This window comes from Temnothorax nylanderi, unplaced genomic scaffold (genome assembly GCF_030848795.1).
Source record: "Temnothorax nylanderi isolate EJ_2023f unplaced genomic scaffold, tnyl_v1.0 TNYL_tig0003_pilon, whole genome shotgun sequence".
Lineage (NCBI taxonomy): Eukaryota > Metazoa > Arthropoda > Insecta > Hymenoptera > Formicidae > Temnothorax > Temnothorax nylanderi.
Genome location: NW_027249065.1, coordinates 3,317,394 through 3,341,180, shown reverse-complemented (window position 1 = coordinate 3,341,180; position 23,787 = coordinate 3,317,394). Strand labels below are relative to the sequence as shown.

General features: G+C 34.7%; 3 protein-coding genes across 5 annotated transcripts; all 3 read left to right on the top strand.

Annotated features, from left to right (window-relative positions):
• Positions 1-1,363: 1,363 nt before the first annotated feature.
• Positions 1,364-5,291, top strand: LOC139772347 (odorant receptor 4-like). Of its 2 annotated transcripts, XM_071706000.1 has the most exons (6): positions 1,364-2,495; positions 2,867-3,303; positions 4,146-4,245; positions 4,334-4,444; positions 4,531-4,686; positions 4,897-5,291. In XM_071706000.1, exons 1-6 carry the CDS (start codon positions 2,079-2,081, stop codon positions 4,948-4,950), a joined length of 1,275 nt encoding a protein of 424 aa, XP_071562101.1. In that variant the 5' UTR covers positions 1,364-2,078; the 3' UTR covers positions 4,951-5,291. The 2 variants fall into 2 exon arrangements, 1 of the variants encoding a protein (XP_071562101.1); XR_011718113.1 differs by lacking the exons at positions 1,364-2,495; positions 4,897-5,291 and having other exon boundaries at positions 3,216-4,013; positions 4,146-4,631.
• On the top strand, positions 5,292-9,967 carry LOC139772357 (odorant receptor 4-like). The gene is made up of 6 exons (XM_071706015.1): positions 5,292-6,107; positions 6,653-7,089; positions 8,549-8,648; positions 8,733-8,843; positions 8,993-9,148; positions 9,342-9,967. Exons 1-6 carry the CDS (start codon positions 5,613-5,615, stop codon positions 9,393-9,395), a joined length of 1,353 nt encoding a protein of 450 aa, XP_071562116.1. The 5' UTR covers positions 5,292-5,612; the 3' UTR covers positions 9,396-9,967.
• Positions 9,813-17,867, top strand: Spg11 (spatacsin). 2 transcript variants are annotated; one of them, XM_071705979.1, is made up of 23 exons: positions 9,813-9,952; positions 10,273-10,637; positions 10,927-11,093; positions 11,174-11,530; positions 11,622-12,428; positions 12,496-12,668; positions 12,746-13,023; positions 13,093-13,260; positions 13,323-13,547; positions 13,628-13,819; positions 13,888-14,007; positions 14,087-14,261; positions 14,362-14,585; positions 14,690-14,850; positions 14,912-15,230; positions 15,302-15,467; positions 15,596-15,949; positions 16,025-16,189; positions 16,265-16,413; positions 16,491-16,598; positions 16,673-16,966; positions 17,043-17,362; positions 17,480-17,867. In XM_071705979.1, the coding sequence occupies exons 2-23, from the start codon at positions 10,356-10,358 to the stop codon at positions 17,679-17,681; spliced, it is 5,406 nt and encodes a 1,801-aa protein (XP_071562080.1). In that variant the 5' UTR covers positions 9,813-9,952; positions 10,273-10,355; the 3' UTR covers positions 17,682-17,867. The 2 variants fall into 2 exon arrangements, with proteins under 2 accessions (XP_071562080.1, XP_071562086.1); XM_071705985.1 differs by having other exon boundaries at positions 9,815-10,637; positions 16,271-16,413.
• The last annotated feature ends 5,920 nt before the right edge of the window (positions 17,868-23,787 follow it).

Genomic DNA, 23,787 nt, shown 5'->3' with positions numbered 1-23,787 from the left:
ATCGTCGACATAAATCACAGCAATCGTTAACTTTCCGTTCTCTCTTCGAATGTAGACGCAAGGGTCGGCATCAAGTGGTTTGAAACCTAGAAGCTTTAGTTTTAAATCAAGCTTCTTATACCACTGACGGCCGGATTGCTTCAATCCATATATCGATCTTTTTATAAGACACACCTTGTCTTTGAATATCTTCTGGTGTTGCTCTTTTTCCAGCACTGTTGACAATCCTTCCGGAAGCTCCATGTAGATTTCTTCATCAATATCTCCGTTTAAGTAAGCGCTGGTGAAATCAAGCTGATGAACTTCCAGTTCCAGTTCTGCTGCAAGTCCCATCACGATTCGAATTGAACCAATCCTGGCAACCGGGGCGAAGGTTTCGTGGAAATCAACGTTCGGTTCCTGTGAGAAACCTTTGGCCACTATCTGAGCCTTTCGACGTTCTACCGAGCCATCTTCCTTGAATTTGGTCCGTAGAACCCATCTCCAACTGATAACTTTTCGATCTTTTGGACGATCGACTAAAGTCCATGTACCATTTTCTATCAATTCTTCTAGCAGCATCGCTTTTCGCGTTGGTCCTTCAGATTCGTAAAGGCTCTTCAATTTTTGCCAGACTTCTTTAGACGTGGTGCATCCGTTTACTTGTTTTAGTTCCTCGGCACTTATTGCGAGTATGATGTCGGCCATGGCCTTCTCGTCGACCATTTCCCAGGCCTGCAACGTCAGCTGCATTCGTGGCTGTCGCGACAGGTTTTCTCTTCGTTCCGCTGACATAACCCCAAGCATCGTTCTTTATAAGTAATGCTTTCATGTGGATTTTCCACGTATCATAATTTTCCTTTTGGGGAGGCGGAATTTTAATCCGACGCTTGACTCATCTTTCACGGGAAAATTACGGCTTATAATCGGCGAAAAGGTTATGTTTTTCTTACGATCGCTTTCGTATGTGTACGTTAAGTTTTGCACGTATACTTCCCTTTCAGCGCAGTACCAAAGCTTCTGGGCCCATAACCTGTAGGAAAATGGGCAGATATGATGCAGCGTTTTGTATAAATGTATATATCTCTTTTAATAATACCTTCGTTTTACAAGAAGTAATCAGGGCGCGTACAACCACAGAAAGTGAGATAGGTAGAAGCGATTCTCTGATAGGGCGAAAAACTATGTAACTATAGATGGCACAGGAGTGCCGCCTTTATATCATTTCCAACATTTAGGCCCAGTTCAACAGTGGCCAGTTAGCTTAACTAGTAGTTAAATCTCACTCTCTGTCTCTTTCTAACCTCAAAGGTTAGAAAGAGAAGGAGAGTGAGAGTTAACTACTAGTTAAGCTAACTGGCCACTGTTGAACTGGGCCTTAGCAATAAATTTTATTACAAAAATTGTAAAAAGCTAAATTACGGCTAAAGAAATATTATCATATTTTAATATAATTTTTTTAGGTATTGAAAACTAGCGTGGCGTATCTTAGCTTCCTACGGACATTAGTCATGTAAATTAATATACATAATAATAATATCTAGAGAATAATATCATGTCAGATGTAGATATACCTAGTCGCATTTTTTCCCTGTTAATTATGCTATTGTGCTGTTCATACACAAACAATTTGTAATTTCCCTTTTTATTTTTTTTTTTTAACACTTGCTAACAATTAATTTAACATTGACAATTAAATAAAGCAGAAAATATTAAACTATGAACAATTTTCTAAATTTTACCAAACCTGTTTGATTTCTTAAATAACCGATTAATATATATTTCTATCAATGCAGATTAACTTTAATCTCGATTCACAATTTACGTTTCATCTTTTTCTAGTTCTAAGAATTAGAAAAAGATAAAGAGTAAGTTAAATCGAGATTAAAGTTAATCTACATTGGTAGAAATGAACATCACAAGATCGGAAAAATTTAGGACGGCAAAAGTGCTCCTTTGATTTAGAATTGCCGAGATGTAAAATATGCTCTGCACGGTTAATAGCGCGTACACGATCTGTCAGGCTATCATTGACTGGCATTGCAAAAAGGTATACCTGCAATGTCAGCGCAAGCGCACGTCCCGCGACCTTGCAATCAATGCCGCGCATCCGCCTGTTCTTGCAGTCTTCGGCGAAATCTGTCACCGCAAACATGTCCAGTATACACGATAAGTCCGCGACATCGCAGAACTCCAGTTATCAGCGCGACATTCAATATGTCTTCAAGTTGAACAACTGGATTCTGGGCTCGCTCGGCATTTGGCCAGTCGCGATACGAGGCATTGGACAGCACGTGTCCAAGATCGCGATCGCGATCTTTAATCTCGCGTTGAGCTTCGCGATAGTGCCCTGCGCTCTACATATCGTCTATGATGAAAGGGACATCATCTTAAGGCTGAAGCTCTTCGGACTGCTGGCTTTCTGCCTTACCGCGATGACAAAGTACTGCATCTTCGTGATACGTCGCCCTAAGATACATCGTTGCATCGAATATGTGAAGAGCGATTGGTGGCAGGTCGGTGTTGCTAGTAACTGACATATCGTGTTAATGTGTGACATTCGTTATAAGGTATTGAAAAAAAAATGATTTGAATAAATAGAACATGATTGAAATGATCTTGATCATAAATTAAATTCGACTTTGTGATCTCACTGTTCAAGAAGTGCATATATTTTGTGTAATTATAATAATAAAGATATTTTTATATTTAATTTACAATTATATTTAATATGATAATACGAATCAAAATGCACGATTAATTAATCTTTGATCCGCGTTGTGTAGCTAAGGCTTAAAATTCTGAGAAGGAAAATTAGATTGCAAAATTGATAAGTGCTGATTTTTCATATATCGATAAATAAAAGTCACTAGCAACACTGTGACAGGTGACATTCAGATCCGATCGCGAATTGATGCTGAAGTACGCTGCCACCGGTCGCAATCTGACGATAATCGGCGCATCTTTCATGTACACCGCTGGCATCATTTATCACTTAATTCTGCCCTTCTGTACCGAACACAAAGTCAACAATCAAACTATCAGACCGCTCGTGTATCCGACCTATAGTAAATTTAGCCAGTCACAAATTAGCCCAGTATATGAAATCGTGTATGTGGCTCATTGCATGTGCGGATACACCATATACTCGGTGACAGCCGGTGCCTGCGGATTGGCCGCCTTGTTCGCCACTCATGCATGTGGCCAAATCCAAATACTTGTATCACGACTAGAAGATCTCTTAGCTGGTGAAAGATTCGAACAAAACCCGAATGTTCATCACCGAATCGCTGCCATCGTGAAAAATCACGTACGAGTAATAAGGTAATGTATTACGATTCGCATGTCTTTCTAAAATTTTGCGATAATTTATCGATATGGAAAAATTGAAAGTTACAGTTAGAAAATTTAATCATTTTCAGCTTAAGTTGCAAATAAAAAATTTTTTGAATTATACTAATGGCACACAAATTTGTTCGAGTCTACAACTCAATACATATAATTGATTTAGTAAAGGGAATAATTTCAATTTGTTACCGAAAAAGTTAATATTACTGCATTAATTTCGTTTATATAATTTGTTTAATTATTATCATTTCATCGTACTATACATGAATATGATACATGGAAAGAACGATTTTGCTGAAGTATCTAAAAATTGAGCTAGATACAGATTTGAAAATAATTTTATTGGACCTTCAAAATAATTATGTAGAACATTCAAGCTGATTGCTAAAATGTCAAAATTTTTTACAGTATTATCATCATACTTCAGCGACCTATACTATAATTATTTTGATGGTGCAACAAAATTATTTTCAGATCTGTATCTACCTAAATTTTTAGATTAGATATTTCAGCACCGTTCTTTCCGTGATAAGAAGGTAAATGCAACAGGTGATCTCAACCAACCTCCGTCCATAGGCGGTGCCACTGCGCGTCAGACAATGCGCAGATCATAAGCATGCGCTATTATATGTATATCGGCCTATTATATGCCCCATCTATTTGCACCATATACCGACTTTAAACACGTACTTATATTATATTATTTATTATTTATTATATTATTATATTATTTATAGTTAGAATAACAGTAGGATAGAATAAATGAGGTAATGCATTCAAATTTTCTTTCTTATATAAACAGGAGGGACTTATTTCAGGTTTGCGGCTGTGGTGGAGGAAGTTTTGCAGGAAGTGTGTTTAGTAGAGTTCAGTAGTTCTGTATGTACAATATGTCTGCTCGAATACTACTGTATAGTGGTGTGTTAACATATATTAAAAGAAAAGAAAGACACAACTTTTAATAAAATAGTCTGTAAAATTACACTTTCTATTTAAAATTTGATAGGATTGGAAAGCGGACGATAGAATTGGTCTTGCAACTTATTTTCTGCTTTTCATGTCATTCTGCTTTAATATTTTCATATTATGCTATATCGGCGAGGTTCTCATGGAAAAGGTACGTCTTTATTTTTCTTATATAGGTACCACATTTAATTTCGACAGCGCTAATAATTGGATAATCATTCGTGACTGGTTTTGCAGAGCAGTCAGATTGGATCAATATGCTACATGATTAATTGGTATCAACTATCGCCAAAATCAACTCGCAGTCTTATATTGATAATCGCGATGGCCAGCCATCCTATAAAATTCAGTGCTGGTAGAATGGTAGATTTATCATTAACGACTTTTGGAAATGTGAGGCATTTATTAATTTTAGCCCATCTTGTATCTTGTATCTTTTATTCTACCTTCAATTTTAAAACTCAATAATTCTAAAAAAATTAATATCTCCAAAATTATTTGATAATGTTGTATAATAAATGTAGCAATAAATTTCATTCTAAAAATTGTAAAAAACTAAATTACAGCTAAAAAAATGTCATATTTTAATAAAAATTTTTTTAGGTAATGAAAACTAGCGTGGCGTATTTGAGCTTCCTACGGACGTTAGTGATGTAAATATGATTATAATTATATAACATACATATGTTAAGAAATATTTTAAATTTAATCTAATTAAACTATTCAACGTAGAATATTGGTATAGCTCTTAGAGTAGAATATTGGTATAGAATATTCTACTTCAGATACTTTTTTTAGGTAATGAAAACTAGCGTGGCATATCTAAGTTTCCTACGTACGTTAATAAATGTATGGAATTATGTGACAGAGATAGAAATAAATTATTTTGAATTTGATTTAATTTATCAATTCAACAAGAAAGAAAATCTTTGTACGTAAAATCTATATATATAATATGATATTATTTATCGAATAAAACATTACATCTCTATATCAGATATGCGCGTCTCTGCACTTTCCTTACCTTATTATAATTCTTGTCATTTTGAACCACCTATATATCTAATGTATCACCAAATAATTTCAACTTTTTATTTTTTATATAATGCGCCCTAACGAATAATTTAACTTGGACAGTTAAATAGAGAATGTTAAATTACAAATTTGTTAATTTCCTTTTTATCTTAACTTCTCTGATTTCTCAAATTGCCGATTAAAGAATAATTTAAGTGAAACGGGAGAAGTGTATCTTTTCGATCTAAAACCACCGGGACGTAAGATACGCATCGCACAACTACCCTTCTGTTAATCACACGCACATGTCAGACTATCAGCAGGCAGAAGGATGCCCCGTAACAAGAGCGCAAGCGCATGTCCAGCGACCTTGCAATCAATGCCGCGCGTCCACCGTTCACCTGATGCAGTCTTTAACAGAACCTGTCATTGCGAACATGGAAAGCTCACAGGATAAGCATGTGGTGTCGCCGAACGTCAGTTATCAGCAGGACATACGATATATCTTCAAGCCCGGTAATTGGATCCTCGGCTCAATCGGCATCTGGCCTGTCGCGATTCGCGGAATCGGACGACATGCGTACAAGATCTCGATCGTACTATGTAATCTTGCGTTAGCTTTCGCGATAGTGCCTTGCGTTCTGCACATGATCTTCGACCAGAAGGACCTCAACATAAGGCTGAAGCTCTTCGGGTTGCTGGGCTTCTGCACTACCGCGATGATGAAGTATTGCGTTCTCGCGATACGTCGACCCAAAATATTGCGCTGCATCGAGCACGTGAAGAGTGACTGGTGGCAGGTCGGTGTTGTCAATATGTAAAGTGCGTTACGGAGTCAACAGAAAATTTTCAGCGTAATGATGACAAGTGGCGACTCATTTCTTTTTCTTGCGAGTAAAAAAAAATGCGCGACGAGAAAATGACTAATGTGATCTTCGTTTTTAAGTAATCCCATATTTTTTAGCAAGTCTTTCGACTTTAAACGGTCACTTATTTCATATTCTTGAATGTAATTTTTACTGTGTTGTTTATACGAATACGGATTGAGCGCGCAGATCTAGCGTTGCAACAGAATACGCTAGTGTTGCAATATTAAAAATATGATTTTTTTTCCGTAAATAATTTCTTTAATTAAATGAATTATTGCAACGAGATTTAAAACCGCGTTTTATGCATTGACAAAATTTAGATCTAATTATTCCAAACCTGCGTGTATATTTTTCCATGTTCACAAAACAAATCTCGTTTTCGAATGATTCTATCCATCTTATAATTTTGTTGATAAATAATGATTTTTTTGTCACTTATCTCTTTTGATAAATACAATTGTTTGTAATATTGGCAGGCAAAATTCAGCTCCGATCGCGAATTGATGCTGAAGTACGCCACCACCGGTCGTAGACTGTCTATGATCGCCGCGACTTCCATGTACATCGCCGGTTTTATTTATCATACAATTCTACCGTTCTGCACCGAGCACATAGTCAACAACCAAACTATTAGACCACTCGTGTATCCGACTTACAGTAAGTTTTTTAAGACGCAAGCGAGTCCGATATACGAAATAGTGTATCTGGCTCACTGCGTGTGCGGATACACCATGTATTCAGTGACGGCCGGATCGTGCGGATTGGCAGCAATATTCGCCACTCATGCGTGTGGTCAGATCGAGGTGATCATGTCTCGACTTGAGGATCTTTCGCGTGGCAAAAACTTCGAGCAATTGTCGGACGTTAATCAACGAATTGCTCTCATCGTGCAAAGTCATGTTCGAATATTAAGGTAACACAGTTACATACATTTTCGTGAAATTAATACCACGTTTTCAAAATTTCAATATAATTAATAGAGTTTCAATGTGTGTGTGTGTGTTTCTTCCAAGAGTTTTTTTTTTAATTCTTATTATATTTTAAAAAGTATCCTAGTGAATAAATATAAAAAATAAGAGCCTGAAAATAAGAATGCCTCAATTTTATATTTTTGTTACAAATCGCTAATTATTTGATTTTAACTAAAATCAATTTGAGTTATAACATTTTCTATAACAGCATTCCTAAGGTTCTTCAAAATTTAAAAAAATCCGCGAAAAAATTTTGGAAAACTTTGGAAAATTGTTATCTCTATAATATCTTTACATTATTTATATCACGTACATTTCCATGTTTACTCTATTTTTATTTGAATATTATTGATAGAATTCGAACTCTCCTCTAAAAAAATCTAAAATTTTTTTCTATAGAAAAAAAATGTATTTTAGAGTATATTTCAAGAAAAAATTCTAGTTATTAACATAACTTTTTTGAATAAAATAAAAAAATTATAAAATGAAAAATTTTTTATTTTATTCAAAAAAATTATTTTGAGTGTTAATAGCTAGAATTTTTTCTTTTTGGATAAAAATTTTCAATTTCATAATACAGTATATAATTTTTCATCACGACTTGAGCAACGTACAAAGGGCGGGTAAATGCAACAAGTGCCTTTAACGGATCCTCCAATGCATTTCAGTGGGCGGTTCAGTTACATTCCTACGGATTATGCGCAGGTCACGAGCATGCGCTTATATTCTCAACGAATGCATATACATATATATACTTGTCGGTATATAAAGCCGAATCCAGACTATCCAAGCGCGCGAGCGCGACAAACACAAACGAACAACTTGCTTGAATGTGAACTGGTAGTATGGCAACATTGTTCACATTTAGCAAGTTGAAACAAGTTGTTCATTCATATATTTGTTTGCGTTTACTCGTTTGATCTAGATCCGACTCAACATCTTTGAACAAATAATACGTAATAAAAAAATTTTTTTCTTATTAAATACTACTGTATATATGCGCACACACACATATTCTTATTAAATACAATTATAAAATATTCTTTACGCCCAAATCGCAAAATGACAAAACTCCTTTTTTTTAATCTTTATTATATACCTTATAGCTATTTGACAATGCTGAGAATGAGAAGTTCATACACGGAAAGAAAGGATTAGCTACTATAGCAAATTTAGTTGTAAAATAGGAATAACTAACATTTTTTGCAGCAAGAGCTATAATTTAGCAATAGTAGCAAAACTTTAACAAAAGGTTTTGCTACTATTGCTATAAATTATATCACTCGCTGCAAAAAATGTTAATTGTTCCTATTTTACAACTAAATTTGCTACAGTAGCTAACCCTTTTTTTCCCATGTAAAAATCGACTTCTCACGTGCAAGTAATAGCGGTCTGTTTCAGATTTTCCGCCGCCGTAGAAGAAATTCTACAGGAAGTGTGTTTACTGGAATTCGCCAGTTCCATATTCACAATGTGTTTGCCCGAATATTACTGCATAGTGGTACGCTCTAATATGTATTAAAAAAAGAAAGCCAATCTTTTCTCTAAATCTTAACTAGATTGAATTGCTACTAATTTTTAATAGGACTGGCAAGATAGTGATACAGTAGGACTAACGACTTACTTTCTGCTCTTTGTTTCATTCTGCTTCAATATGTATATACTATGTTACATTGGCGAACAACTCGTGGAGAAGGTATATTATTTAGACTTAATATAATTTAAAAGCATTTAAATTTTGTAACGTTTAATTATTTGATTTTCGTATAAACATGGAGCTGCTGTAGTGAAAAATGAGTGAAGTTCAGGACATGTGGAACATTTTTCAACGATTTGACGTTTCAGAGCAGCCAGATTGGAAGGAGGTGCTTCATGATAAATTGGTACCAGCTGCCGGCAAAGTCAATTCGTAGTCTAGTTTTAGTGATCGCTATGTCCAGCCATCCCATAAAGATCAGCGCTGGCAGAATGATAGATTTATCACTGGCGACATTCGGAAATGTAAGGGATTATACGAGGCATTTACGCGAAATTAATCTGACGACAGAAAATTTAAAAGAAATAAATAATCGATATTCCAAAATTATTTGAAAGCGCTTTTATTTTTTCTGTATGTGCCCTTATAAGAGACCGCAGTTGATAAGCTAAATTACGAGAAAGTAATATGTATTATTTTAATATAACTTTTTATTAGGTACTCAAAACAAGTCTGGCATATTTAAGTTTTCTTCGAACGTTAGTAGTGTGAATATGGGAATGCTATGGCAAGTGCCTGAAGGGATAATATCAACGATGTCTCCTTTATAATAGAATCCTCATAGATCAAACGTGAGCATCTTAGTAAAATAATCGATTTCTGGAAAAACTAATTCTTCCACAAACTTTTCCTCTTTCCAAACATGTATATAATTAAATTTTATTTTACCACAATTTTATTGTATTTTTAGTTCATTGATTAAACAGCGTTCAATATATGATACGATATGATATCGTATTGATTTTACATATCCATATATAAGTGTTTAAAAAATTTAATATAAAAATTTAATATTGCTAATATTGCTATTTTACATTTGTTCGATACGAAATCATGTGGCGATAGGGTGATAGTCAGCTGATTGCTGGTGATTTTTACCGATTGCTGGTTAAATTGCTGCTGTCAGAGAAGAGAGGCACAAACTGACACAGTAGTGTTTTCCATAAGCAACAAAATATGACTAAAATATAATTAATATTCCAAATAAAAATATATAACTCGTGTAAATAAATAATTATTGTGACCGTTTCTATGAGAGTGTAAAAAATGTAATGTATCGGCGACTCCAGTTTTCGCAGCTGTTGTTTTTATTTTTCCTAACCTATATCTATTATACTGCAAATTTACCTCGTGTAACAAAGATTTATATACTTTTGTAATATCCGATCTCACACAAAATTTATATACCTAAAACGAGAGAAACAAGCAGTGTACGTGTATACTGATAATATAATGGAAATTAATCGGATATAATTTAATAATACAGTATACAATTTACGAAAAAAGTATTTTTGACAGAAATTGGATATGTTGTGGAAATGTAAAAATGCCCTAATTTCTCCTAATACAATTTTTTAATATTTACTAGACAAGATTTCTAATTGTATTAAGATGTCAGAGTGCGTTAATAAATTGGTGTGAAAATTGCGTTATAAATATTACTATCGCAAAATGTCTGAAAAAAATGCGGTTGGTGGTATTCCTGTGGAGTGTCTAACTGGAGAATCAGCTGCAATATGGTCTGGCTGGCGTACACTGAGAGACAGAGAGCTTGTGAGAGAAGCCTCTGCCAAGGGAACTCATATAAAACTAGCTCATAAATGCCTTGCGTACAGAAGAAATTGTACTGTAGAGCAGGCATGTATATATTTCAACAAAGAAGTAGAAAATTGGGTCAATGAATTATTAAGCAAGAAGCAGGTTTATAGAGCTTCACATATTTTAAAAAATATGGTATGTCATATATATTAATATTTTTTTCCAAGATAGATTATAATTAACAAAGTTCGAAGTGATGATTAAAAGAATAATATATTTATACAGTCAATTTAGACAGTTTAGAAAAACGCCATTTACAGTCCGGACTGGTTCTTGGTAGCCTAATAATAATGTTGTGTAAATTACGTATACTTTTTACCATAAATGGCGTTTTTCTCTCTAAATTGATTGTATCATCGTGTTTCACTTATTTTATTATATTTATACAGATTTATATTTTAAACAGATAATAACTTTTTTACAGGGAAAGGATCCTGTGGAACATATTTTTGCTGTTTCTATAAAAAGCAAGGATCCAGTCTTAAGAGACTATTTGTGTGAATATATGATAAATGTCGATGGATTTAAGACTGAACATGTCACGGCATGGAACATTACCAAATCTATTAAGCAACATGAGGAAAAGTGCAAGTAAGTTGTGAAAATAGAAAATACATACACATCACATAATAGAAAAAAATATATATTAACAAATTATCTTCTTATTTTAGAATCCAAAGTGGATTAAGCTCTTATATATGTATAGATGATATAATGAAACTACCACAGAATATTGAACAAGCCTTACGCACTGAATTATATTTTTCTTTGAATAACCCAGAGATTTTGGGAAACGTGTCAAATAATATTTTGTGGGATTACTTATTATCTAATAATAAAATTAATGCTCTAAGGATATGGATTGATACAAAATATAATCCAGACGTTCTCGAGATCTCAGATAAAATTGATCAACATTTGAAATCGTTATTTGCGAATTTAGATATTACACCCGATATGGTCGATTATATAGATTCCTCAAATGCTAGTGACCTCGTAAAACATCTAACCAAAAATTATTTATGTAGGTATGTATACAACTGTTTTATGTGTATTTATATTTTTCTTTGCTGGTGTAATGATAAATCACAGAGAAAATGTCCAAATTTATTGTTTTAGATATGGCATTTATACAAAAGAAGAAAAGGACGACTTGAAATTAATATTAAATCGTTCTTTCGGCTGTGGTATTACGCTGGAAGAACTTAGTACAATATTATCTTTAGCTTCCTGCAATATCGATAAAACAGAATTTTTGCAAAGCATCGATCAACAACTGTGCCTTACACACTGCTCGCAAAACTGTCATACTGAGGAAGACAGTTTAAAAGTTAAAAAATTATTTAATGCTTTAACCGATATGTGTAACGCTCGAGATAACTACGAAGATGCGTTACTACATGGAATCGTAGAATCGATTGATTATATTTCCGATGATTTTAATGCTTATCTGAAAGCGAATTATTTAGTAAACTTGACATTAATATTTTTACGATTATGGCAGACGCGAAGCGCGTTGTGTAATGAAGCAAATTCTTCAGGGAGGAATACACTAATAAGAGATATATTTACGAACAAGACTGTTTTAAAAATTGACACGCGTGTTGTTTCCCAAGAAGTTCTTCAGTCCACGCTTGCACATATGCCGAGGCTGCAATGTATCATCGAGGATCAAAGTGAAAAAGATGATATTACAGTATACGACTTATTGGACGGCTATAGAAATTTGAATTCGAAATTCTTATTCAAGTGGCGCTTCAAAAATGAACCCTTGCCTACTTTCACGAACGAAAATCTGATCAAAAAATACGGGTATCAGGAAACGCTAACGTACGGTTATTATCTGAAAGAAGGCAGGCCGAATATGGCTGTGCACAGTTTAACACACGCTCAAGCGAAATTACTTGGAAATGTATCCTCCCATAGGTTCGTATATTTGCGATGTTAATATTCATTTTATCGTCATTAACGTCAACAACTCAAATAATTTTAGGAAATTCAAAGCGGCCTTATATGCGCATCTTCTCGCTTTGAGAAACTTAGATAAGTCTGATATCGTGTGTAGCTGCATTGCGTTCATCGAGTTGCTGAGAATCGACTCGAGCAATTTACGATTACACGTTACTGTGGCAAAATACGTGCAAGAGCAACTAAACATCTCCATAGGTAATGTAGCTTATGTAACTGATATATGATGATATCGGCATGGGAAAGTATTTTAAATGACATTCTTTATTGTACAGGGAACTTATTAGAAAATGTAGTGTATAAGAACCAAACTGATTTAAAGTCTGTGATATCGTATCTTGAACAAAGCTTTCAAAAACATTTATTGGATAAACCTTTCATGTGCGATAACACGCAATTTATCGAAGCATTGAAATTATGGGACGTCATCGTACGCTTTGCACGTGTTCACAACTATACGCTACCCGATACGTTGCCGAAATATTTAGCAGATCATGACCTGTGGTTCGAATTCATTGCAGTCTGTCATATATTCGCTTATCCTAAAACCCAGGTACGTTTCGAAATAACGCTGATTAAAATAAGGCCTATAAAAATAAAACACGAATCAATCACGTACTAGATGCTGGAAAACACCAGATTGTTCAATAACGCAAACATACGGGAACACCTGCTAACGTGTTTAAACAATGATAAACTTAGCAAATCTCAACCATGTAACAAACAGAAGATGAAATTTCACGACAGACAATCATCATCAAGGCAGCATAAAGTTGGAGTGAAAGGAAATGTAAGATTGTTATTGCTTGTTGATAATTTTAGTTTTTGTACATAAACAAAGTTATTCTCCAGGAATCACCAGTGTCCACCTCAGCCATATCAGAAACTGAGATAGATGCAACTGATACAACTAGTGCCAAAGATATTTCCAACAGTTGCACCTCGACTTCTTCAGATAATAACTTATGGTTGACTATATTAAACTGTCATCAAAGTCAAGACCCACCCGGAGCATTAATTAATGCGTCTCGCTCAAATCTAAGGCCTATATTGACTGTCTTAGCTACGTGTTACGAGGTGTTACTTTATTTTGATTGATATTAGTACTAATCAGGTTTTATCTTTCATTATGCGACTTAAAAATCTCGTGTTTATAGCCGTCATCTGTAGCAGCATATTGCTATTGTTGGATGGTAATATCGACAGGAAGAGAGGACATACTTCTTGATTACACGGAATGTCTTGAACAACAAATATGGCCTTCCGATAAAGTATCGGAATTACTAAATAAAATGGTTCGATACGGTTATATTAACACAGTCAATCGGGCTTACAAAATTTTCATGCCTGTAAGTTCAATTAATATAACAGCGATGGTCGAAGATTCTTCATTGTAATTAGTACTGATGTCTTGCAGGATAGTATTTTGAATTCATTCTTCGAGTTTTTGATGCAAGCAATCAGTTATGGCGAATTCAAGGAAAATCAACGGCATTTAATAGAGTTTAAGTCGCAATGTTCCTCACTTAAAAGCAATGTACGTACAGAATTACAATGAAACAACTCCAATATACTAGCTAGCTCACACAGCTCACACGGCCTTTTATCTTTTTTAGAAAATTATGGATTGGGATAGTGTCCATTTTACGTATTTAAAGAACTTGTATTGGGTCGCAGTTGTTGCAATCCAATGCATTGTTACGGCACTCGGCTACGGCTTTCGAAGTACGCCATTACGAGTAAAGTTTCTTGAAGCGTTAATAAAGTGTAATTTTTCAGCAGATTTACCAGGTAAAATATGTGAAATGAGTATATGCACAGTTTTTTTTTTAATATTAATCTGTCCTACTAAATACAGTTGCAGTAACTTGTGAAAATTGTTATTGTATAGGTGCAGTACCGGATTTTCAACGTTTGTTGGATATAACAAAAATTTTGCAGAAAACCGGCGTGACATTAAATTTCAGAGCATTTACTCTAATCGATAACGCATATAATTTTGACACGGAAATTCAAAGATGCATCGACGATTTAACAGCAATCGAAAATTACAGCACTGCCTTGGAATTAGCATGCTGCGCCGGGTTAAATGCATCCGAGATCATATTAGCACAAGTAATATCTTTCAAAATTGATTAAGAAGTCGAACACTCTTTATATATTACTTATACTTTATATTATATTATACATTTTTTCTATGAATATAATATTATTTTCAGGCTCGAAATACTTTCAAACAATCAATAAATGGAGATGGTCAAGTAAATTCTACCTTCTGGACGCAATGTGCTCAGGATTTTAATAAATATAACGTTCCGCCTCAAGTAGCGGTTGAATTTTTTGTCGAACATGCCGAGAAAGTTGTATCGCACAAAGAAAGGTAAATAATATAACGCAATGCTAGTTCTATTACTAAATAAGTAATCAATTATTTTTTCTAGATATGAAGTTTTGAAATTGGCTTATGAGACTTTGAAAAATACCGAAATCGAGCAACAAATTATCGATACTTTAGAGATGGCAATGTGGAAGTCGTGTATTTTAGCTGGACCTGAAAATATAGAGTTCGACTACAATAATTATACTTTTAATAAATTAAAAACGGAGTTATTATCTGGTTTGGATAAGTTACAAGTGACTTGCTCCTTGATAGACGAAAATGAAAAAAATGCTGTGGAAAATCTAATAAATAAATTACTTGATCTGCGCAAGTTGGATATTGCCTTACGAATAAGCGTAATTTTTAATTATAATCATAAGGTAAATAGCATTCTTTTATTTTAAGATTTATAGGTATACTATTAAATTTAAAAGTATTATTTTTTTTATAGGATCTGCAAATATTGATGTTGTGTTTAAGCTTAGCAGAGGGTGAAATTTCACCGGCGAACTTAACTTCGCAGCAAAAGAGTCTTTTGGAAGAAAGGAACCAGAAGCAACAAAAATATGGCACTTTGCGTAAACGCGGTCTGCAGAGATTTTCTTCATCGTCATCCTGTATGTCTCACGATTTTCTTTAACACACATTGATATATATATTAATATTTCTACACTTCTACCTTCTATCTATCTAAAAATATTCTTCAATGTTTTTATATCTTAATATACTTTATTTTTTTTTACAGTAAACACCATTTCGTCGATCGAAGCTAACAAAACAAACGATACAACGATCAGCCATCTCCAAATGGAGTGTATTTCAACTTTAGAAAGATTATCGGAAATTCTTACACATGGAAATGAGATATGCTTTAGAATTGTTTCATATTATAAACTTGCTACGCGTTTAGGGAAGACATATCAATCACTGTTGATGCTAAAAGATCCGATAAAGTTCTTACAGGAGATTATAGAAAGTAACATTGAAAATAAATTGGAGACTGCTAACGACATAATAATGTCTTACAAAATTAAGACGGAAGACGTGGCAATATTCCTGGCCGATAATATTACAATGCACATAAATTGTGCCATAGAAGGTAATTATAAAAAAAATCTCTTATTTTTTACTTCGAATAATTATCTTAATATCAAACATAATAATATCCCAACAGATGGTCAGGAAGATTTGATTTTTATGTGGAGCTATTCCTTGAATTCGCACTTTCATTTAATAATGGAACTGTGCAGCGATATCTCGTTATTAGGCTTAAAATTGTTGAAGACAGCACAATCATTGCTGGGAAGATACATTAGTACTCACGATGAAAAAAGAAATGGTAATTTACATATTTTCTTCATTATATTATTATAAAAATATGATAATATATATATATCTGTTTATTGCGTTATAGTTTCAGGATTGAAAACAATAGTGGAATTATTGATAAGATCCCACGATTGTTTCACGGCTTCCTGTAACATGGAAGGAATAGCCTCAGTATTACGAAAGTGTCAGAGTCTCGCGAATATGTTACAAATCTTAAAATACTGGGCGCTACTGGTACATTTATCAATTCCATATTTAATCAATTACTGCAATTTTAAAAATTTATTTACATTTTTTTTCCATATTGCTAGGTACGTCTTGTAACTGGTGTTGGGCGATTTACCGAGATGAATTACATATTCCAAATCTTGAAAGAAAACGATCAATTCGAGTCTTTGTTGGGACAAGGCTTGGATAAGGTATCTTTGCTCGTACGATATTGAATAAACTCTTCCTTTTTATTTAAAAAAACACTCATGTTTCAATTGAACAGGTTCCGGGCCTAAAAATGGCATTGCTGGAATTCTTGAAGCGTCAATGTCCAGAAGATAAGGAGCTTTTTACTCTAGTGGCGCTTCATTTCCGCTTATATTACGAAATCGCACTCATGTGGGAAAATGAAGCGAAGGAAGTAATTGCAAAATTAATATCTGACATATTAAAAGAATGCGGAAGAGGCATAACTGGTATTCCGGTAGAAATAAAATTGACTCGAAATGATAATGTCCAAAAACAATTGCAATTGGCTGTAACTAACTTTACTCATGCTACTCAATATTATTTACAGGTAAAAAAAATTAAATTAAAACGTATGCATCTTTCGAGTAGAAATTGCCATAAAAACTAATGTATTTTACTTTCAGGATAAGAAACTGAATCTTGCTAGCCGGTGTTCGCATCAAGCCCAACTTGTCGCGCTTCAAATTTCACTGCTGAACGCAATACCACAAAATCAACAAGCAGAGTGTTTGCTGAATTTGAAAAGCGACGAGTTAGACAGAATATTATCTCACATTTTAAACTTCCCTCAAGCTCTTATTGTTATCCGCGCTTATAATTATCATGCGGATTGGGTTAATCTTATTTATCATCACTGCATCCTCAAAGGAGAGACGAAATATCTCAAAGAATTCATGACAGTTAACAATCTTACGCCTACGATTGTACAAGATTGTGCACGTAGGTAAGTTTAATATGCGACCTATATAAGAGCGTATATCTTATTTAAAATTTAAATTTAAATGATTTGTAATTAAATAATATTTTTTTAAAATCCTGTCATTGTATGTACTTTCTTTAGGTACAGACTGGAAAAGAGTATCAATCATTCCATGACAGATAACATGAGAACTCTAATATCTGAATTATCAGATGTCGAATGTAAATACATGCTAGCTAGTCAGCTTGGCTTTAAGGATATTGTAGAGGAAATACTCAACGATCCCATAGTGGGCTCCTATTTAAAAGACACAATTTGGAAAAAAGGATATACCGCTTCATGATGTAACTCGTCATTCGATGGAATTCGATGTTATCATCTGAGAAGGAACGCCACAAATTTAAATGTGACGACAAACTGTCACAAACTATTCATTTATTATTATAATAAACAATATAAATTTATACTTTTGTCAACGTTTTATTATTGATATCGCAATAATTACCAATAAACAGTATTTTTTATATCATGTCAGTCTCATTTAATTAACCCTATAACAAAGCAATTTCATCATCGTAATAGAAAGTAGCTTAGAAAGAAAATTAATATTTTCTAACTAAGAAATAATATTATTTAAATCATATTATATTGCATATATGAAATCGTATCATACGTTGATATTTTACATTTACCACTGGATGTTACCCTGTGCGCGTAAACTGGTTTTATCGATTTAGGGGTTGCTCAAGCCAAGGGTAGGTACATCAATAAGACTGGAAAGAAGCACGCGTCGATAACACGATTCACGATTCCTCATCTATTTCTATCCTTTAACGTTAGCAGATAATGATGCGTACGTTTTATCTATCGTCTATATCTTTTGAAGGCAATTTATCTGCCATCGCTATTATATTTCTTACTAGGCTACATTGTGATAAGAGATAAAACCGTTGGTGTCAACTGTAACTGCCTGTTCAGCAAAAGATTCGAAACAATGATAACTTGTTGCCTGCCCACGTGCTATCACGATATGATAGACGTACTGATCACTCATAGATACAATATACATGATCATATCTTAAATTAATAACATTATTGCAAGAACTGATATAATGTGGCCTGAATATTTTTCTATGAAATATTGATTATTAATGAAAACTGTTGAAGTTTATAAAAAAAAGTCGTATACTGATTTAATTTAGACATATGTATAGAGTATATAAGCATTTTTTAATTTAAATGTAACAATAAAGCAATATAAAAGTTAATTAACTGATCTTCTTTTTTATATAAAAGAAAGCTATTATAATGAAGATTTATCATTGCAGAGAGAAGGGGGGGAGGAGACGAAATACAACACGAAAAAGATCGTCAAAAAAGTAATTTCGCGCGATTATTTTAGTCAACGGGAAATGACCCAATTTATCATTTTAAGATCTGCTATATTTTGCGCTGGTGAGTTTAAATTCCGGCGTAACGTGATTCCAAGGTTTATTACTAACATTTAGCATTTTAATGAGTCGGCTTTTTTAAGAGCAAAAACCACGTGTTTATAAACAGGAAGAATAGCGTAAAATAAAAATGCAAAGAATTCTTTATAAAATATGCGTGCGGACTTTTTTATTTCCTTCCTATGTATGATACACATAAATTTTTTAGTACACCCTTTTTTATTTTACTCTGCATTACCTTTTCAGGAAGGATCAAAGGGTACAATGCCTAAAGAATTCGAGATTTTCTTTTGGAGATAGAGGACACGCGTAGTCAAAGAAATTTCTTCTTTGATGTGCATTACAATTCACTGCTATTTGAAAAATATTTCCGCCCGACGATTTCACGTACTTAATATGTTAGAATAATAAGATTCTAGCTCAATATTCCACAAAACTTTTAATTAATATATAATTTAGTAAATCTGTAATAATAAATACAGCTCGCTGTGTGTCAAACAAATTTTTGGAATTAGCAAAAGAATTATGTTCGACAAAACGCGTTTTGTGAACAATAAAATTTGCCAGTTGGGTCGAACATAATTCTTTTGCTAATTGTTAATTATTCACTGGCGATTCAAGTTCTCCGTTTTTAAATTCTTGGAATATAATATAACCAACCAAATGCGATCATCTCCTTTTTCTTCCGAAAAAAATAGAGCCTCGTAATCTTATTAAACCATAATTTCATTCTCATATCATAAAGATAAATCCTTACGTATATTGAGCTTGTATCTTATTAGAGATTCAACGCACGAACGCAATCTATGACGCGCATAAAGAGAGAGAGAGAGACGCGGGTATTCTACGCGGGAAAATTTACGTGTAACGTTGGCATCTTGTCCTGTGTACGCCTCTCCGTTTTCCCGGAATAAAGACCGCTCACCGCGCGTATAATTTCGGTATATTTATGGGATTAATGCTTCCTGCGCGCGATACCCGTATAGAGATGGGTTCTCGATAGATCGATTAGACCAGCTGGCATAGGCACGCGCTGCTAAGCCGCTTACGTCGTCCCCAAAAACTTTTGCGCTTTTTTGGAAATTCGCGCGCGTCCCATAATCCGACAGGCGCTGGCATTAACAGTAATTTCAAGGGAATGGATTGATAATTGATTTCGTAGGGGATCAGCCAAGAGACGGATCGTCGTGCGCATACGCGCGCATGTAAAATGCACGCACCTATGTCGCGTGTCTCTACCATACGGAATGCCTGGTGCGAGATTACGCCTAGCTCTCGTGAATCCTTTTGCATTACCCTCACCGTAATACGTAAAAGTAGGATAATAACAGATCCGATAATACCGGATCAAACCGATATCCGCTTATTTTCGATATCCGCGATTTTTAATGCATTATAATTGCTACATTAAAGGAGGCACACACAGTAACTTGTTTGAGCGTAATCAAGTATTAGCTATCGGATTTTACTCTCGCTTTGTTGTACCTCTTCTCTCGTGAAAATAGACGGTTTAATCTCTCTATATCGGTTTTTCCCCCCTACATACACGTTATAACAAAAATAAAATGTTCGTGTCAAAAATTCTATTAAGATATGCAATCTGAAAATAAATGCTGATTGCTTAATAATATCATCATTAGAGAGTCTTAGACATTTGACTCTATTCAACTAGATACGATACGAGTACAAGATATTCAAGCCTTGATATATGACGTAAGACCGTCCATTTATCGAGGCGTCAATCGAATATTAAAATCTGATGTGAAGTTAATAGCACGCAATTACGAAAGTACCTTCGGTTACGACATAATTAATAAATAAGCTTCATTATTAATTATACTCTTTTTGTAATGACAATTATACCGACGTGCTTTGTCCCGGAGAAACAGTCCCGATAGTGTGTGTTTTAGCAAAACAGGCTATTCTTCCGTAGGTACTATTGACGCGAAGAAAAAGCGGACGCCACATCTTAGATACTGGGGTTAAACTCAGCGTGCCACGAACGCGAGTAATCGATATATATATATATATATCAATTTCATGATGCAACCATTGAATATCGATGTCCAAGCTTTGCAATAAAGTGCGATAAGCGCGCGCACGAGTTTCTAAAGGATGGCTTAATAATGCGCTTTGCTATAATTAATTCGTGTGCTCTCGCATTAAAAGTGGTGGTATTATATTCGATCGAAATGAGCAAACTCATTACGAGTCACTGATGTACATATTCTCGTATTATTGTCAGGCTGGATAATTACGAGATACAATTGAACGCGCGGCCGATTATGACGATCATAATATCGCGACATTCATATTGCAATAAGTTTTTATATCCGACCAATTGTTACCTCGCCAAACACACGTCCTACAGAATTATCAAACATTAAACAGAAATATCAAACGTTAAAACGACCCAGTTCTCGACGTTTACGGTCGGACATTCGGACGGAAGGGGCATAATTCTGAGTTATGCCGAGCATTTTGCCGAAGATTACAAGTTACAAATGAGAGCCATATATCCAGGGATTACATCCCGCTTGATGCGGTATTGAAAGAAGACCGGGCTCGGCCTGAGCAAACAAGTTCCTCGGCAATTCGTCGCAGTTCAACTCGCAGTTTGGCAGCGGCAGATCCCTAATAAAGAACGTCGATAATGCGCGAATCCGCCGAGACATATGCTTATGATAATAATCGTGTAATTCATTGATCTGCCGGAAATTACGAGCAAGGACACTTCGCAGCCTTCCCTTGCAATTCCCCTTGCTCCTTCAGACCTTTTCTGGCTTTACTGGTATGTTGAACGAGTAGAGAAAAAACCGTCCTGAGAAAATACATGCTAATGCACCCTACATATCTCTCTGCCAATATTAGAAATGGTAATAATAATACAACGACATCGATATCTTTCTTTACTTTGTTATTTTCAGCAAGCGCAGTTTCAGCACAACAGCGGTGGAAACGTGATCAATAAAATCTAATTATTGGGAAAACTGCCGATCCTCTAAGCTTTCAGAGTTAAGCCGATCAAAGGGAACGGCTGGTATAATATGGTGAGTTGAATAAACTTGTCGCTCTCCCTCTCGAATCTGTAGTATTATTACGTACGATTGTGCATATCTTGCAATTCAAAGATTAATAAATATTCAACAATAAAAAAAGTCTATTAATTCTCTGGATATTACTTTTTAAATCTCATATTGGGAATTCTATTCAATTTGTATTCTCAGACGTGCAGATAAGGGTACTCCTTGAAACCTTGTGAACCAAGATGAATATTTTTCTCCCGAGTTTGCATCTCGCGAAATTATATACAGGAGACGCACCAGGAACGCTTTTTCATCGTGACATAATTTATCGCGAAGTAAGCATTGCGTAACTAACGCGCCATAACTAAAGATGAGCCCCACCCGACACTCGTCTCCACTCGAGCACAATATCGAGATGCCGCATCCGGAATAGCATCTCCCGGCCGCCCAGGTTTACGTTGGTAAAAGGGGCTCGAATATTGTCAACGTTACGAGCGATTCGACACGCGTTAACGGCGTCACCAGGGGAACACGTTAAGTACTTATGTACGGACCCACTGTCCGCCATTGTACCATTCAAATCGCGTAAATAAATTGCGCCGTCGATGGGTTTGCGCTCGTAATCGAAATTTTTCGTTTCGAGTTTTCATGAAATCTCTCTCACCCTCCAGTTCGTATCACGGACTAAGCAGTAAGTGATCTAGAAACGTCACGGTGGATCTAAACCTCGAAAATTAGACACCTTGTCCTCTGTTTCTCAACAATTTACACACTATGTCCGAGTCCAATATTTAAAATTTGAAAGTAATTAAGAATAATGACTATCTGCACTATAAATCACCTTCAATTCGGAACGCGCTATCGATTTCCTAATATTACATTTTATTGCATCACATCGCTAAGAGAAATAAGCAGATTAACTACGTGGTCACTTATGTACCAGAATAGAACGTATTACTTGTCCAATTTCAATGACGACATGTCCCCGACGTTCGATACAACGCGTTAGCAATGTCAGTCCCTGATAAGGTAGCTCGTTGAGCGACATATGCGACGGACAGTGGACTCCGGGCGAGCTTCCTCGGCCACAAGCAAGATACGTCTGTCCACATAATTGTAAGATGGCTTGAAAAATTGCGGTGGAACTTAATCACCGCCAAGACACTCGCCCACACGTCTCATGTTAGCCTCTGACGTGATTAAACTTGATAGTAGAAAGACCAATCAGAGCTAACCCGCAAATAGGATAAAGCAATTACGAAGATGACTTTAATTTTTGCGCTTCAATATCTATACGCACGCGGTATAATTCTCATAAGTTCTTTTTCTGTCTATCGAGATTTTACTTGAAAATTTTTCATCTTTGCTCGATGTCTTATTTTCGAACTATTTTTTCTTTATATCTGCGCTCGCATCGGTTTAAGATATTTTCGAGATAATTAAGATTTTAAATAATAATTTGATGTGAAACGCGAGATGCAATAAGGAACTAGCGATTAAATTTGTCCGGAAAAAAGTTGTAGAAAAGAGCTCCTAATTGGTTGACCGACATCAGAAATGGCAGCTGAATACATTAGCGTCGATTATACGTCTCTTGGAACTTTTAATTAACAGCTCGAAAGTCATACAAAGATTATAATATATTTTGCATTGGAAAACTTAGTAAGCTGTTAACGGGAAATCTACATTAATGAAAGCATTATACATGTATTGTATAATACAATAATATAGGTCTATCTAAAATATTTCCATCTTTTATCTTTTTAAAAACAAAAAATGTTCCATAAATATACACATATTTATTGCATTCGTGTGATGCATAGGATTACATCGTTAAAAGAAATGATACAACGTAAATGATTATGAAAAGAATAAAATATTCTTCCTCTCGATGAACTGTGGATAGAGCTCATATTCTATTTTAGATTTCTTTTCTGTAGAATGGAGTATTTTCTTCATTTTTATTTTGAAT

What these genes read in the sequence shown, in the direction of transcription:
- LOC139772347 (XM_071706000.1), top strand. Translation starts at nt 2,079, where the DNA reads ATGCCGCGCATCCGCCTGTTCTTGCAGTCTTCGGCGAAATCTGTCACC. An exon ending in TCGAATACTACTGTATAGTG is followed by an intron (nt 4,246 to 4,333) that starts GTGTGTTAACAT and finishes AAAATTTGATAG; the next exon opens with GATTGGAAAGCGGACGATAG. An exon ending in GCGAGGTTCTCATGGAAAAG is followed by an intron (nt 4,445 to 4,530) that starts GTACGTCTTTAT and finishes CTGGTTTTGCAG; the next exon opens with AGCAGTCAGATTGGATCAAT.
- LOC139772357 (XM_071706015.1), top strand. Translation starts at nt 5,613, where the DNA reads ATGTCAGACTATCAGCAGGCAGAAGGATGCCCCGTAACAAGAGCGCAA. An exon ending in TGAAGAGTGACTGGTGGCAG is followed by an intron (nt 6,108 to 6,652) that starts GTCGGTGTTGTC and finishes TAATATTGGCAG; the next exon opens with GCAAAATTCAGCTCCGATCG. An exon ending in CACTGGCGACATTCGGAAAT is followed by an intron (nt 9,149 to 9,341) that starts GTAAGGGATTAT and finishes ACTTTTTATTAG; the next exon opens with GTACTCAAAACAAGTCTGGC.
- Spg11 (XM_071705979.1), top strand. Translation starts at nt 10,356, where the DNA reads ATGTCTGAAAAAAATGCGGTTGGTGGTATTCCTGTGGAGTGTCTAACT. An exon ending in TTTTTAATTATAATCATAAG is followed by an intron (nt 15,231 to 15,301) that starts GTAAATAGCATT and finishes TTTTTTTTATAG; the next exon opens with GATCTGCAAATATTGATGTT. An exon ending in TGGGACAAGGCTTGGATAAG is followed by an intron (nt 16,599 to 16,672) that starts GTATCTTTGCTC and finishes TCAATTGAACAG; the next exon opens with GTTCCGGGCCTAAAAATGGC.